Source organism: Lepidochelys kempii, chromosome 8 (assembly GCF_965140285.1).
Source record: "Lepidochelys kempii isolate rLepKem1 chromosome 8, rLepKem1.hap1, whole genome shotgun sequence".
NCBI lineage: Eukaryota > Metazoa > Chordata > Testudines > Cheloniidae > Lepidochelys > Lepidochelys kempii.
This window is the reverse complement of record NC_136387.1, coordinates 84,968,977-84,984,353: the sequence shown is the minus strand read 5'-3', so window position 1 is coordinate 84,984,353 and position 15,377 is coordinate 84,968,977. Positions and strand designations below refer to the sequence as shown.

The window sequence follows — 15,377 nt, the reverse complement described above, 5'->3', positions numbered from 1 at the left end:
GAGTGACATATTTAGGTTACAGTGCAGACACCTGAGAGAGAGAGAGAGTGAAGAACCTATCGCTACACCCTGCCTGCTCCTATAATTTAGTATTCTCAATATGACAGCCACGCTCAGTAGTTCACTGAATGAGTTCCTCTATAACCCAAAGGGTTATTGAAAGTCCCCCCACCCTCAAATTCTCTGCAACATAAATTAACTAAATGCTACCCTATAAATAGAACTTAGATAGATTCACCTAGAGGCAAAATGCAAAATAAAATGGGAATGATTTCTGCAGTTTTTCAATTATACAACATACTGAGATGATTAATAACTTGACTTTCTAATGACAATAGTTTCTGAAGGTTTTAATTTTGGAGAATGTATACATTTGGAACAGAGAGGGGCTCTGTATTTCTGGCTGTATTCCACTGGAATATTCCTCCATCTCTTCTACTTTCTCAGTTCTAACCACTTCATAGACTCTGAAATACTGTGCAGTGTGCAGCTTGGTAACATAGCTGAGACAATTCATCTAATGAAATCTCCCTGTCCCGCACATGGAGTTAAACAGGTGTGACAATGAAGTTATTGGCTTGCTTCTTGCCTTGTAACTTTAGTGTTTGTGTTTAGTGAGTCTCTCTCCTGTGTAGCAGCGGTTACCATGTGTGAAGTAATAAGAGGTGGGTCACAGTGCCCTCATAATGAATTGGGTGAAATAGCAATGCATTCTGATTGCCTGTCTAATCAGGCTGCTTAATGTATCAACCCATCACACATTAGAAGCTTTAATAGTTGATTTTCTACTTCTTTGCACCTTTAGCACTTCTCATATAAGGGAAAATTTGCAGAAGAATAACATTCCTCTTATTCTAAGTGGACCCCAGACCCAACAGAGTTAGCATGAATCAGAATGATTTTGTGCCTCGTTTTCTTTGAAGTGTGAAATTAACACATTTTTAGACACTGGTTACAAACTATGGTGTAGAGGCGTTTGAAACCATGCTATAGGCCAGCTCAGGTGACCAAAGATTTCTATGTAGAGCATGGTGTGACCTACCATGGTACTAAATGAATTCCCTATCCATTCTGGACAGGGGAGTCATGCCAGAAACATGCTACAAAAACTTGCTATGAACAGTTCCCTGGCAGCATTCACACAGAACCTTGTTTGATAACTGCTTTTGAATAAGGTTGCTACCAAAATAGTTCGATCTGTAGTGTGGGCAGGACCTACATATTTGTGTGATGTATGAAAGAATAGCTTCCTCCTATGCAGAATTTGACACACCTTGTATTGTATTGTGTTGTGTTGGCTTGGCCTGACTATAGACACATTTAATATTACTTCCATGCTACTATTTATTTCTATATATTATTGATAATACAGAAGTGCCAGAGACCCCAGTCAGAATCTTCACCCCATTGCACTTGGTGCTAATACATGCATATATAGGAAAGATGCAGTCCTTGCCTGAGATAGCTTCCATCCTGCAAAGATATGCATGCAGTCAGAGCCATGTGCCCATGCGTAGCCTCATAATTAATACCATGTGAGCTCTATAGACATTCCTCTCAAGTCAAGCCAGTGAAAGGGCTTGTAGTTACAGGAGTCTGATTGTGGACCTCTTTCAGTGACTGAAGCCTAAGAAGGGAATGGTGCCCCTAGCAAACCACAGAACTTCTATTTTGTATCTGGTCAGTGTGTTTGTGCTACACACGCACGCGTTGAGATTCCAGCCACAGGATGGGGATTCTACTTGCAGTGCCTCAGCACAGGTCCGAAAAAGAAACAGGATACATCCAGGAAGCAGCTGTGCAAGACCAACACATTTTGAGTGATCGATTTCCTCCAGCAAGAAGACTCTTCTCTATTTTGTTAAAAAGCTCTTTCCCTCTAGAGCAAGCAATGGTCCAGCATAGACTAAAACACCAGCACTATATCCCCCACCCAGCTTCTTTCCATCCCTGGCACTATTGAATTTCTCCCTAGGTAGCTGTCCACCTGGAGTAAGGATCAGAGCTCTGTCCTTTACTAACCACTAAAAAAAAGAGGGAGCAGGAGAGAAAAGCCAAGTTGACATTCTTCCCCACACAATCCCTTACATTTTTATCAAGGGAAAGATAATTTTTCTAAGCTTTATCTCTGCTTCTGCTTTTCCCCTCTCCAAACTTGACTTCTGGAGAGGCTGCGTTAAGTGATTTATTAAAGTTTCTAGTTGTTTCTTATAATCTTTTATCCAATTGACAACAAATGGTCAATTCAGCCTTTCAGTGAAGTGTCTGTGTGTATGGGGCTAAGAAAGATGTTCTAACCATGAGCAGCTTTAGAGATTTAGCTTTTCTGCCTCCTGTGAAATCAGAGCCATGGTACAGGGCTGTAGCTTTTCATGCAAGCGTGTATTTGTATTGTAGTCCTCCTCTCAACAGCTGAATTCTCAGCAGTTCTGGGTTTTTTTAGATATTTAAAATTCATGAGCTTCTCGGTCCCCTCTTCCTGCTTTGGGCTGAAAGTAGAAAGCAGTCCTTCAGTCAGTTTGAGGATTTCCGCTGCTAATGCTACGCTGACTTTTGCCTGGAATCTGGCCCGGCAGAGATCAGGTCCTGGACGAGCGATATATACAAAGCTCCTTAAAGCGAGCTTTGCTACCCCTGCTCCCAACTGATTCTGTATAAAACACAGTTGGCCACATCTGAGGATCTTGGCCTGTTTCTCTAGGCTAGTGCTTCGGTATTAATTTTGTGAGGTGCTGTACTAAGAGATTCAAGCCAAGTTTCCCCCAAGAGTTGTTGGACCTGCACCCTGATAGCATGCAGACGCACGGAGGGGTTGCTATGTTCCTTTCAGATACATATTTATCTTTCTATGATTTTAAGTTTTGCATTAGTCTTTGCCCCAGTGCGCTTGTCCACAAGCAGGAAGCTTTGCTATAAATTATGAATTAATATTAATAATGTATCTAGGACCACAAATGTACATGACTTTACACTGTGGTAGGTCAGCCCCACTGATCTTCTAAGCTAAAGGCAGGCATAGGAGCAAGATAGAGCAGAACATAAGTGCGGGGGTGGGCAAGCATGGCCATTATCAGATGCTTCACAGAAAAGTTGTAGTCGTTCCATGGAGAAGATGAAGAGAACTTTGTGTGCAGAGCAGAGAGCTTATCCCAGGAATATAGGGTGACATGAAAAGACACAAAAGGGACAAATGTTCCAGTGAGAAGGGAAGCTGGGGCACAGAGAAGGGACAGGAGGAGCCTGTGAGGAGAGTAAGGCAGACAAAAGGAAGAAGAAGAATACTGAGGATATTTGGCTTAGACAGAGTGAGCTTTCCTCACTTCTTTACAGGAGTCTCTCTCTGTCCCTGTTCTCTTTCTGCTTCCTACCTGTACAGGATGCTGGTGCTTAGCTTCCTCCACAGCCTTGAGAAATGCCACTCCATGCATCAGCAAGTGCTGGCACTCTAAGAAAACTGCATCTGTCAGTCCCTGGAGCAAAGTACTTTGTCTTTTTAATACACGTCTCATAGCAGCTCGCAAAGCACGAGCCCCAGGAACATGCCTGAGCCTCACAACACTCACCTCAGTCCTAGAATAATATTTGCATTGAGGCTGGAAATACAGACAAACTCTAAGCAAACCTAAAACAAGCAGCCTGTATCCTGCCATTGGTGGCTAACGTTAAACATTTCGTGTTCTGTCACTTGGACAACTGATTGAGTAACCCTTTTTGTTTCATGGCTTTGTGTTCTTAGAGACTGAAAAGCTGGATTGATGAGCTTTGCCAGAGAAAAATATTTGAAGAGTAAGTGAAGCCGATGACACGTTACTTTACAGTTTAGTGGAATTCAGCAAATCTCATTCTATTATCCTGTCAAAGTTTCACAAAAGGAAGACCTGAAAGCATATTTTTAGAAGATCCTTAATAGAAGCCAGGAGCCATGAATACATCTGCTAAGTTCAGATATGTCTAGTGGTGACAGACCTTTGTTTTTCTATACGCTGTGAAGTAAATACTATCCCCAGTGACTAATTAAGTTTAAATAAAGTTCTGTTTAGTAATGCGGCTTCTGCCTGCACTTTGAAAAGTGTCAGAGTCCTAGAGCCATGGCTAATGATATTTTCAATTCAAAGGCTTCTCAAGGTTTACTTAAGCATATTCACTGAAGGCAGACCAAATGAAAAAGCTTCTTTTTAAAGTACAGAAGTGAAATGCAGTTTTTATGGTGCATTTAAAACCAACAGCCCTTGTTTATTCTCCCAACTGAGTATCAGATATGGTCTGATAGAGGTAGGCTCACTTTCATGCCTAGAACAGTTCAAAAGCATTTCAGTAAATTCTCTGTTTGCCAACCATACTCACACTGAAGAGTATTGTTTGAAAATATAAAAGAGGATGATAATCTGCTAGGTTGTCACCATCGCTGGCTTATATAATATGCATATACGTATCAAAACAGTAGAACCCTCAGACAGTCCTTTTTAAAATTTTCACAGAACAATTTCTCATTGGGTGAAATTTTGCTGTCACTGGAATTGCAATTTCCGTATTGCTGTGCATTGCAACACTTAGTTACTCTCATTCTAGTCCCGTGTAAACAGAGTGCCTCTAGATCTGAGGCTAAGTCTACACAACAGCTTATGTCGGCATAACTTAAGTTGCTCAGGAGGTGAATAAACCATCCCCCTCCCCCTCCCAAGTGACACAAGTTACACTGACATAAGCGCCGGAGTGGACAGTGCTATGTCGGCAGGAGAGCTTCTCCCGCCAACAGAGCTACCACCCCTTGCGGATGTGGTTTTATTATGCCAACAGGAGAGCTCTCTCTCTCTCTCTCCCATCAGCATAGAGCACCTTCACCAGACACACAGCAGCGGTGCAGCTGAACTGTATGTGTAGACATGCCCTGAGCTCATACTCATGTAGGTAACAGGCAGAAGACATGAATAAAGTGTATTTGTTCTCCAGATTGTAACATATATCCTTATCATGCAACTGATCCCTGTACAGAACTGCCATTGGCATCAGGGACTAATATGTCCAACTGTGCATGAATATTAATTACTGTAGCAACTAATTGGTTTGCTTGGTACAGGGTCAGATTTTCAGCTGGGCCACCACCTATGCAGTCACAAAATTGCAATGCACATACTTGCACCTCCAACTGCAGACAGATCAAAAATTCTACCATCGGCATACACGTACCTCTTAGAATTTGCACTGAAAAACACATTTGCCCAGTGGATTTCATGGGTGTAAATGATGACTCTTGCACACACATGCACACAGTTTATGTATATTTCCAAGTAAAAATACCACAGCGTTTCAGACCTTTGCCATTGACTTTAATGGGACCGGGATTTCAGCCCTTGAGTACTGGGTGAATTGAAGGCAGTGTGTAGTATGTAAGACCCTATGGGTGTAGCTGCTGTTTGAAATGGCACGTGTGAGCAAAACTCAGCTGAAATTTATGAGGGTTCCAACCATCTGACAATGGCTCAGTAATAATGACAGTAAATTTCAAACAATCACTGTTTCATTCATTCATTTCATTCATTCAGTTCTGTTTCTGAGATGAAGCACAGTGGACACAGGGAGGCCAATCACACACTTGAAAACACACTACCTATCGAGGATTTGTATCCTGATCCCTCTGCTCTGCAGCTGTACAAAGAGGGGTGGCAGAGGAAGGAGTGGCTCAGCTGATCTTCTTCTGCTTGGCTCTTCCTTTTACACCAAGATTCTTTGGCCAGCTTTTTGCCTGTTTGTCACAAGTCTAAAATTGCTGTTCTCAGGCCCACAATGTACAGTGAGGTACAAGACACAAATGACAGGCAGTAGGCTCAAGAGCTTCTAAGAGTTTGTTTGCCTGCAGGGAGACTAGTTTACTGCAGCTCTATTCTAGGGGCATCTGTCTACACTTTCCAAAAGCCAGACTCCAAATGAGGCAGCTGTTCCAAACATGTATAAATAAAAGAAGTGTGTTCCTATGGGAACCTTTGCAATATTAGATTACCTATTCCTCAGCTAGGGTTTCCTTTCAGTGTAGTTTCTCGTAGAGAATCATAGACTTCAGGGTACATTTGTAGAGCAGTGCATGTGGAATTATGCTTCTTAGCTCACTAAAAAACATATTTAAAATTTACCCCATAGACAGTCCATTTGTAAAGTGACCTTAAATCCTGAACTATAGGCTGACTGTCCTTCTTACAAACCAAATTGTTTAAAACAGATTTGCAAAAAGGTCATGGAGAAATATCAATCCAGACACAGGCTCACCCACATTAGATGATGATGATGATGATGAAGGAAGAATGAATGACATACCCACCCACCAATAAATATTATTTTATCACAGCTGAGTGGGTGAGTAGAATTTTGAAAGTGTAATTTAAGGACTTTCTATTTTGTGTTTATCCCCTAAAATTTCAGTGTGGGGAAAGCACCATAAAATCATTATAGGAATCCATCTACTCCTTATTCTGCACAAAATATATTTAAATAAATATATTTAAAGTCAAACTTTACTACTGCCTATACCTAACAGCTCTTTGGGGCAGGGACTGAGCCTTACTATGTGTTTGAACAACTACTACACAGTCAGGGCCGGCTCCAGGCACCAGCTTTCCAAGCATTCAGAATGGGGAGGCAGTCCGTGTCCCATGGCGGCAATTCGGCAGCAGCTCCACCACTGTTGCGGTGGTGGCAACTCACCGGCGACTGCTTGGGGTGGCAAAATTGGTAGAGCAGTCCCTGAGCACAATGGAGTCCAAATCCTGGTTAGCGCCTCTCGGTGCTACTGTAATAGCAATAAAAATATCAATACTTAATAACGTATGGGCCTTCAGGAAGTCAAAAATCTGTCCTCTGTTCTGAAGGGTTTTTAAAAAATAGTCTTCAAGTTCAGGGAAGTTTTCCACTTCCTGAGCTAGAAGTCCTCTCTGTGAATAGTTTATATCCAATATTGAGGTGGGTGCTACCCTAACAGTATCTTATATCCAAGGAGCTAAAAAATTTTTACAGAAAGGCTGTATCATCAAAGGCTGCACAGTGGAATAACTCACTGCAGTATGAACCGTGTGCTCAGTCAGCATCACAGATATATACTTTGCTCTTGATTTGTGTATTCAAGGTGGACAGGTTTACACAGTTAAGATATTGTTTCTATAGCAAGTTAATATTTTTGGAAAGAACATTTTGTTTGTTAGTACCAAACCTATTTTGATTTGTATTTAAAATGGAATATTAATTACACAAAGCATTAGTTTAGATAGTGGCATGGTAGATGCAATGAGATTAGAGCCAGGACAGCTATTTGCAATTAGTTTGATTAATTTAGCTTCTTTTTCTATTTGTATTATCCATGAACAGACGTAAAGTACACAGATTTGCTAGTGGTCCAAAATTATTTAACAAATGGCTTATGTGAACATATTTCATTCTGTGGATTGCTCAGAAATGGTTCACTTCAACTAAGCCCTCATCCAAGTCCCTTGAAGTCAATGGAAGGACTCCCATTTATTTTAATGGGCATTGGATCAGGGCTCGGTTGCTTCAGATAATTGCTATTCATGGTAAGATTTGAACGCCTACTGGTAAATGGCATGGTATTGTTTCTGCCTCTGGACGGGAAGATTCTCAGCCCCACAAAGAAATTTCGCAAGGATCACCAAATGCTTCCTCTTTACAGAAAATTCCTACAGGATATAATAGAAAACAATAGACTTTCTATGTGTTTTTTAAACCATCCTATAGAATTAAATAGAAATTTATATCATCATGTGATAGAATTCTGGAGAATGGTCCAAGTAACCTATGGAAAGGAGCTTATTCGTGATTGAAGTCTGTATTTCACATAACTTCTATCAAAACCTGTTTTTTCATTGTTATACAGTTCTGTAGGACTCTTCCAAAAGGCCTGCAGGACTGTTCATGCAAGCATTTCTATGCGTTTTCATGACGTTTTCTCTTTCTATGGACATCCTAGCAACTAAAAAATTCTAAGTGCTAATGTCTATGGGAAATGAATGAAAAGGTTCAAAATACAATATAATTTTTTTTATTAAAATTGATGTTCATTAATCCTTTTTTGCAGCATCCACCTAGTTCTGTTTTACACACACACACACAGAAAGCCATCATAAGCAACCTCTCAAAGGACTGATAAAAAGGACTGGTGCTCAACGGAAGTATTCTTTTCTTAAGACAGGGGGGTATATTAAGAGTGATCCTGTGTACAGTTTTTTGTGCAGAGTAAATACGGTAACATATATATTGTTTTCTTTTTTATATACCACAATACATGTGCACAAAGAGAGTGAGAGAGAGAGTCTGGCTTTATAAAGTCATGTATCAATGCAAACATCCCTGAAGATTCAATATGCTTTTTTACTCAAAATCAAAACATTAGTTGTAAGTTTGTAGCCTCTGTGAAATATTTCAAATACATGGCAATGATCCATGTTTTGCATGTTGAAGGAATTCACTAGTTTTAAGTCATTGCATTCATACCAGCCTGTCTCAACAACAGAGCAGCATGAGATTCCTTCCAAGAATTCTTGTGACCCAGTACAGGATACTGAGGTAAATAAAGATGATCTTTGAGTTCTTTGCACTCAGAAGAAAAAGGAACAATATTCTGAACAGGAAGCTCAAACCAATGTGCTTCACAGAAATGGACTTGTGCTTTACAGAGTTACTGTGTTTCTCTAAGCCATTGTATCAATGTAGGCTGGAATTTTCAAAGGAACCTAAGGGAATTTGGTGCCCTACTCCAATTGAAATTCACCTAACTCCCTTGCATTCGTTTGAAAAACCCAAGCCACAGGCTTAATGCATAATATCTGTATACCACTCACTGGACATAACATGTCATGTATGTTCAGGGTCCAACACATGGAAGCAAGGTGATCAGAGACAAACTTTTAGTTCTCTCTATGAACATATATGTATACACTTATAATGCTTGAGTGAAGGAAAATAGAAGGTCAAAATGTTGGATCCCAGCACATATTATATCTGGTGAACTGTACAAATGCACCTTCCCTGCTATGGTGAGACTGTATGTGATTAATAGGGCAGCTGAGGAATTGAGATGTCTTACTTTGGCTGCATTCAGTGGAATAGTGGGCACACACTTTGAACAGCTTGCCAACTAATATCTATGAAGGTATTGAGTAAAATACTCAAAAGCATCCTGGTCATTTATTAGCCTAACTGCTATTGACTTTCAGTGGGATTTAGGCTATGTTTGAATGGCCCTGCAGTTCATACTACAGAGCTATGACTGCCGTATGCACTAGAGTGGTGCTTGGTAACTGCCCTGTGTGGCTACTGCCGGTACAAACTAAAAGGTACGTAGTTTGGGTTAGCGTAATCCTCTTTGAACAGGACTAAGTGAACATGAACTAGCTACCTTTTAGTTTGTGCCCGCAGCATCCATATTGGGGAGTTACAGCACATCAGGCTCGTGTGCACTGCAATTCACACCCCGAAGTCCACACTGCAGGATTCTGAAGTGACCAAGGCCTGGGCTACACACCATTTTTGCGGTGATATAACAATGTTGGTAAGGGGTATGATTTTTTTAACCAACATAGTTATATCAGTACAAACCCTAGGGTGGATGCACTGGTATAAAGGTGCCTTCCACCAACCAGTGTAACTTATTCCTCTTCCTATGTGAGACTAAACTATACTGGTCTAAGCACATTTATAGCATTCACACAGTGGGGTGTTATACTGCTATAACTGACAAGGCCTTAGGCATTTCTGAAAATTGTACTCATTGACTTTATCGGAAACACAAAATGGTCTCTAAGCATTTATTCTTTTTTGTGACTTATGTTTTCCCATTGCTGTGCCTTCTGAGCTCATCGTTCAAATGATGGCACTTTATTAGCAGGCTGATGCTTCTCTGAAGCAATGGCCTGCTATATAAGTTGTTTGTGTAAATGTAGCTTTGAGACATTGTTTCTTTTATGAAAACTGCTGGGACCTATTTGGGTGCTATTGAAATTGTATATTTTGCATTTAGACCCTGACACAAATTAGCTATCATTGCCCAGGGGATATAAATTAGTATTAATTTAAGATACTGTGGAGCTGGAGCAGTGACAGAGACAAAGTATTGCTTCTGTAAATAGCCAGAATGAAGCCATGAGTTGAGGTTAGTGGATAAATTAGTAAATATTTCTATTCAGCTAAGAATAGGAATGTTGGGGAAAAGGTTTTCTCTTTCCGCTGTCCCACAGAACTACACCTTTGCTGCTGGGGCCCACAGAGGAGACATGCTGTAGGGAAATATAGTGCATGGCTTGGAAATGTATTCCCTTTTTTAAAATATAAATCTTGCATATACTGAGTGCTGAGTGGATTTCTTGATGATTGTAGCTGGAGTCAGGCCTGAATCAGAATCCCAGACCTTTGGGAAAATTCAGATCTGGATCTGAAGTTAATGGCTGGACAAACCAAAATCTTGGATCAGACATCCCCAATCTTTGGGAGAGTTAGATCTGGTTCAGGCTCCTTTCTAATTAAAGAACACTAGTTGGTGTAAGGCACAAAATTAAAAGCCAATTGAAGTTAGCCATCTAACGGTTCTCAAACTTTAACAAGTCGAGGACCCCAAAGCCAGCTTCTAATTTTCCCCAGGGGTGCTCAACCCCCACTCAGCCCCAAGCTCCACCCCCACTCCACCCCTTCCCCAAACCTTCCCCTCCTCTTCCCCACCTCTTTCCACCCCCTTCTCCGAGCGTGCCCTGTTCCCACTCCTCCCACTCCCTTCCAGCATCTCCTGCACACTGCTGAACAGCTGTTTCATGGTGTGCAGAAGGCACAGGGAGGGAGGGGGAAGAGTTGGTCAGCAGGACCAGCAACCCAGGACATGACTCGCAGACCCCTGGAGTACCCTCGCAGACCTCAGCGGTCCACGGACCCCAGTTTGAGAACCGCTGGCCTAAGATATGCAATGGTCCCACTGTTCAATTGCAGAATATTTACTAGGACATTTTATCAATGACAACAAAGCTCTGTTTATGTCCAGAGTTCTAAAAAGACAGAGTATGCTCTAGTGTTTAGTACAGGTGCTGGGAGTCATGTGTCCTGGGTTCTATTCTTAGTTTTGCTGCTTACATGCTATGCAAACTTTAGCAAGCCACTTAACTTTTCTGTGCTGCAGTTTGCCCATCTGTAAAATGTGTATAATAATGTAGCTCATAGTTATCACAGTGAGCTGATCAATAGTTGTCAGGCATTATGGATTTGAGTGGCTACAGAGGGGCAACAAATTAATAAAGCCTTTCAGGATAATGCTTACACTATTATTTAAACTCCCTCACCCCTGCAAAAGTATTCCCCCCAAAAGTTTTTTCTCCAAAGAAACAATAGATGAGCTGCTCCAAAACCAAATTTTTTGTCTCCTTCCCTATAAAAGCTCATCCAATGCAGAACAAAAATGTCAAGTATTATTATACATACAAAAAATAAGTTGATATCTCAGGGAGGAAAGGAACATCTTTTATGTTTTTATTAGTCAGTGTCCTTTTGAAGGAGAAAATGTCATTTTATTCATGTAATAAAGGTTATAACAGAAAAGCAGAGAGATTTTTAAAATGAAAAAGGTCTGATTTAAAATCAGCTTTGGTACAATGGAGACTAAAGGATAAAATATTACCAGTGTCTAACCATTCTTGAAAGCCATCTAACTTTTTCAGGGGTAAAATCAGCCCACTTGTGAGAACCTTACCTGCCATTAGTTAGCAGCTTGCCTCACTGAAATCACCAAGGAAACTGCATTGTTGCAAATAATCTCAAGTGTCCTTTCCAGCGACGTCTCCAACTAGTGTGCCTGGAGATGCTATGTCACAGTAACCACCACGAATCACTATATATCTTGCCTTATTCTTTTACATTTCCCTGGAAATACAGCTGTCTTGGGGCTTCTTGTTTTCTTTTCTCTGGGCATGCTCAATTTCTGTTTGCCTGTTATCTGAGATGAGCCGGTAAAGGACAGTCTTTACCTGATAGCTTTTGACAATCGAGGATAACTAAACCCACTGGCAGTGTGGTGGTGGTAGTGGTCAGTACCACTGAAAGACAGCTTGGGGATGTTCTTTGTCAGATAAACTAATTTGCAGGAACCTGATAGCAGTGATGCATAAAATATTGATGCCTAGAATTGCTACTAAAATAGCAATCTACAAGCAAGTGTGAAGGCAAAACAACATATTTGGAGAGAGTTACTCTGGGAATGTGTGGTGTGTGCACATGTGTTTGACTCACGATCCTGAGTAAGAGCCCTTCATTCCAAAGGCTTTATTGTGAATGCTGGTAGCAGGACATCCAAGCAAGTATATTTCATGCTACTGTCTTTTGCCTCAAAGTTTATTAATGGAAAAGCCAATGCAACTCATTTCGGTCACTGTAATTGAGGTGTCATGTCAATTTTACAGCACTGGTCAACACCCTTCGCAAGGCCTCTCCTTGGATGACATGAGGAGGAATTTCCAGTACCCGCCTATTGACAGAAATGGTGAGTCCAAGCAGAATTCTCATCTTCAGCAAATGCTGAGCTTAGTTGTGCTTGTTTTCCTTGGAGCTGATGTACTTGTCTCTGAATTTAAGTGGCATGAGTGTTGAGAGGCATTTTTCACCCCAAGCTGAAAACGATAAGCCCTTGCGGGGGCCAAAGCATGTCGGCAAAGGAGACTAAAGCTCCAGTGGCTCCTGGGGAAGGCTCTTAGGAGAGGGGAGTGTCACCTCTGTAGCACTGTCGCTCCCTTCTCATGGAGGTCCCCCGGCAGATATTCATTGGGGGTTAAAATCTAGAGCTGAAGGAGACACAAGCAGGAGGACTTGTTCCCTAATGGCCTCCTAGATGCATTTAAGCATACAGCACTATAGTCACCTAAGGCATCAACAAATTCTTTGAAAAGTCATTTGCTGTGACAGCTGCTTAGTACAACTAATCACCGTTGTCACACCGTTACCTTGTAGCTGTTTGCCGTAGCTACCTGTTTTCTTTGGTCATATACTGAGACCATACAGGACAGATTTTTAAAGGTATTTTATTAAAGGTATCAAGTGAAATCAATGGCAGTTAGAGGCCTAAATACCTTTAAAAATCTAGCCCTGAGCTCTTTGGGGCCAGGGCTGTCTGTTCATTATAAGTGTGTAGAGTACCTCGCCCACTGTGCACTAAGCCCTGACTGGGGCCTCCGGGCACTACTGTAGTGCAAATAAAAAATAATGATAGTTGTAAAAATAGGTTTATGGTGCTAGAGTAAATGGAAACATTTAAGGAAAAGAAGTTTAAGTACCTCAGACTTGTTGCCGCTTCTTGTGGTACAGCAGTTTGTCAGAAGCATCCTGGTATGTCACAGGCTGGTTTGAGAACAGATTCTTCTGAGACGAAATTAGGGCTCCACGTGAGACATTCTCACCATTTACTTTAAATGTGACACTTACTCATAGTTGTGGGAGGGGGTTCATGGGACAACTGTAAAACCTGGAACGCTGTCACAATAAAGTGCGCTGCCCAGAAACAGCCTTAGCCCAGTGGCAGTAGAGAATGGTTGTGTCGATAACACAGAGGTGCTCTCAAGAACCAGCACTATCAATGGCAGTAGCATCGAAAAGGGAAATAACGCGAATAATAAATAACATACTGAGCACTCAGCAGCTCCCACTGAGGTCCCTTAATGACAGGTGCTGGCTGCTCAGCACTTTGGAAAATGTGCACACTTATTTAAGTGTCAAAATATGGAGTTCGGAGCCAGGTTTTAGGCTCCCATTTTTTGAAAGTCTAGGTGTAATGTAAGTGGAGGGTTCATAGTATTGTCATCCTTCTGGCCTGAGCGCTTAGCCAATAATTGGGTTTATTTGTTTTCATTAGGTGCAGAAATTTATTATAGGAGTCTGGTATATTTGTTGGTGCAATCCAGTTTATTTACAGAGAATGTACAAAGTCCCTGTTTTCCTGAACACAGTAGAAACAAACAACAGCAGGCAGTTTCCTTGTTCGCAATTTACAAGCTGCTCCTCCAGTTAGTTCTGTGCCCAGGGAGGACTGTCTCTCTGCTCCATCTCAGGGCCACACTCATGACTGCTTCTCTCACTGCCTCCTTGCTTTCTTGACTTCCTGCCTCTCCACCCGCACACATCTTGCTAGGGGACACAGTCTTGTCCCCTAGCCCATACATTTGCAACCAGTTTCAGGGAAACCCCTGTCATTCTCTCTGGATTGGTTCTTGCTTAGGCCTTGCCATGCGGCCCAGTGCTTTGGGCAGTGGCTTCTGTTGTTTCCAGCTATCACTATGTAAAATTGGCTAAATTGCTCCTTCCATTTATCCTGAATGAAGGGTGCTGAGCACACCCAAACCAGGTCTGTGATTGTCTAGTGATCAAAGACCTTTTTGATGACAAGCATTAACACTTTGCACCATAACCATACAATATATAGGTAGGTACATAAAATCCACAGTTATATTAAAATACAATGAGCAATTTAGAGTTGTTTAAAGACCTGTGCTTGCAGCTCCGCAGCCACACATATCACCAGCCAGAATTCAAGTATTTTGGGACTTTTCAATTCTGGGTGGAATCTTCAGGCCACATGTCTTCTTAGAGTACATCTCTGTACTGTGATGTCTCCACAGGTAAATTTCCACATCACAGGTAAATTATTACACACGTGTATAGAAGCCCCGCATGCCTTTGGCTTCAGTAGTGGAAATTTCAGCAGTTACACTGATTCTGCACTAACCTCTTAAGCATTCAATGGACATTTTGTACTCACCAGTGTAGTAGCAGCCATAAGTCCAGATGGACAGGAATTTTGGATCCCAGTGATATTTGCACACTAGGCAGCTCTGTTGCCCCTAACTGCATATAAAAGAGTGTGTCACGCTCAAGGGGTTAAATGATAGGCACTAAGGGTGGATGATGGCTTTTCTTACTGGGTGTGAAGCAGTGGTTTGGGGGCAAAATAGAGGTGTTGCTCTCACTCCAAGTGTCCTTATTTTGTATACCTGCCTTTGAGGATATTTTTCCTTTTGTCAATAGGATTAAGGTGTCTAAGAGCCTTAGAAATGCTCTCACCCATCCATGTTTCTCCTTTTATGTGGCTAGATAGCTCAGTGGAGTGCAGTGATAGAATTTGTCTATACCAATGATCCCCAAACTGTGGGGCACTCCCCCTACAGGGATGGGGAGGAACATTCTGGGGGGGGACGCGGAGGGACCCAGACCAGCCCACACAGGGGGCAGGGTGGGAGCGCCACCCAGCCCCACTTCGCCACCCAACCCCGCTCCGCCCCCAACTCTGCTCCCTCCTCAGTCCCAGCTCCCAGCCCCGCCCCGCAGCCTCAGCCTGCCCCGCAGCCTCCACTCCTGGA

General features: G+C 41.9%; 1 protein-coding gene across 1 annotated transcript in view; it reads left to right on the top strand.

Moving 5' to 3' along the window:
- The window catches only part of TNNI3K (TNNI3 interacting kinase), a 164,204-nt gene that overhangs the window by 146,975 nt on the left and 1,852 nt on the right, over positions 1-15,377 (top strand). The window contains exon 24 of the mRNA XM_073357332.1: positions 12,435-12,514. Within this exon, the coding sequence (XP_073213433.1) occupies positions 12,435-12,514 (80 nt within the window). The remainder of the gene's footprint in view (positions 1-12,434; positions 12,515-15,377) is intronic.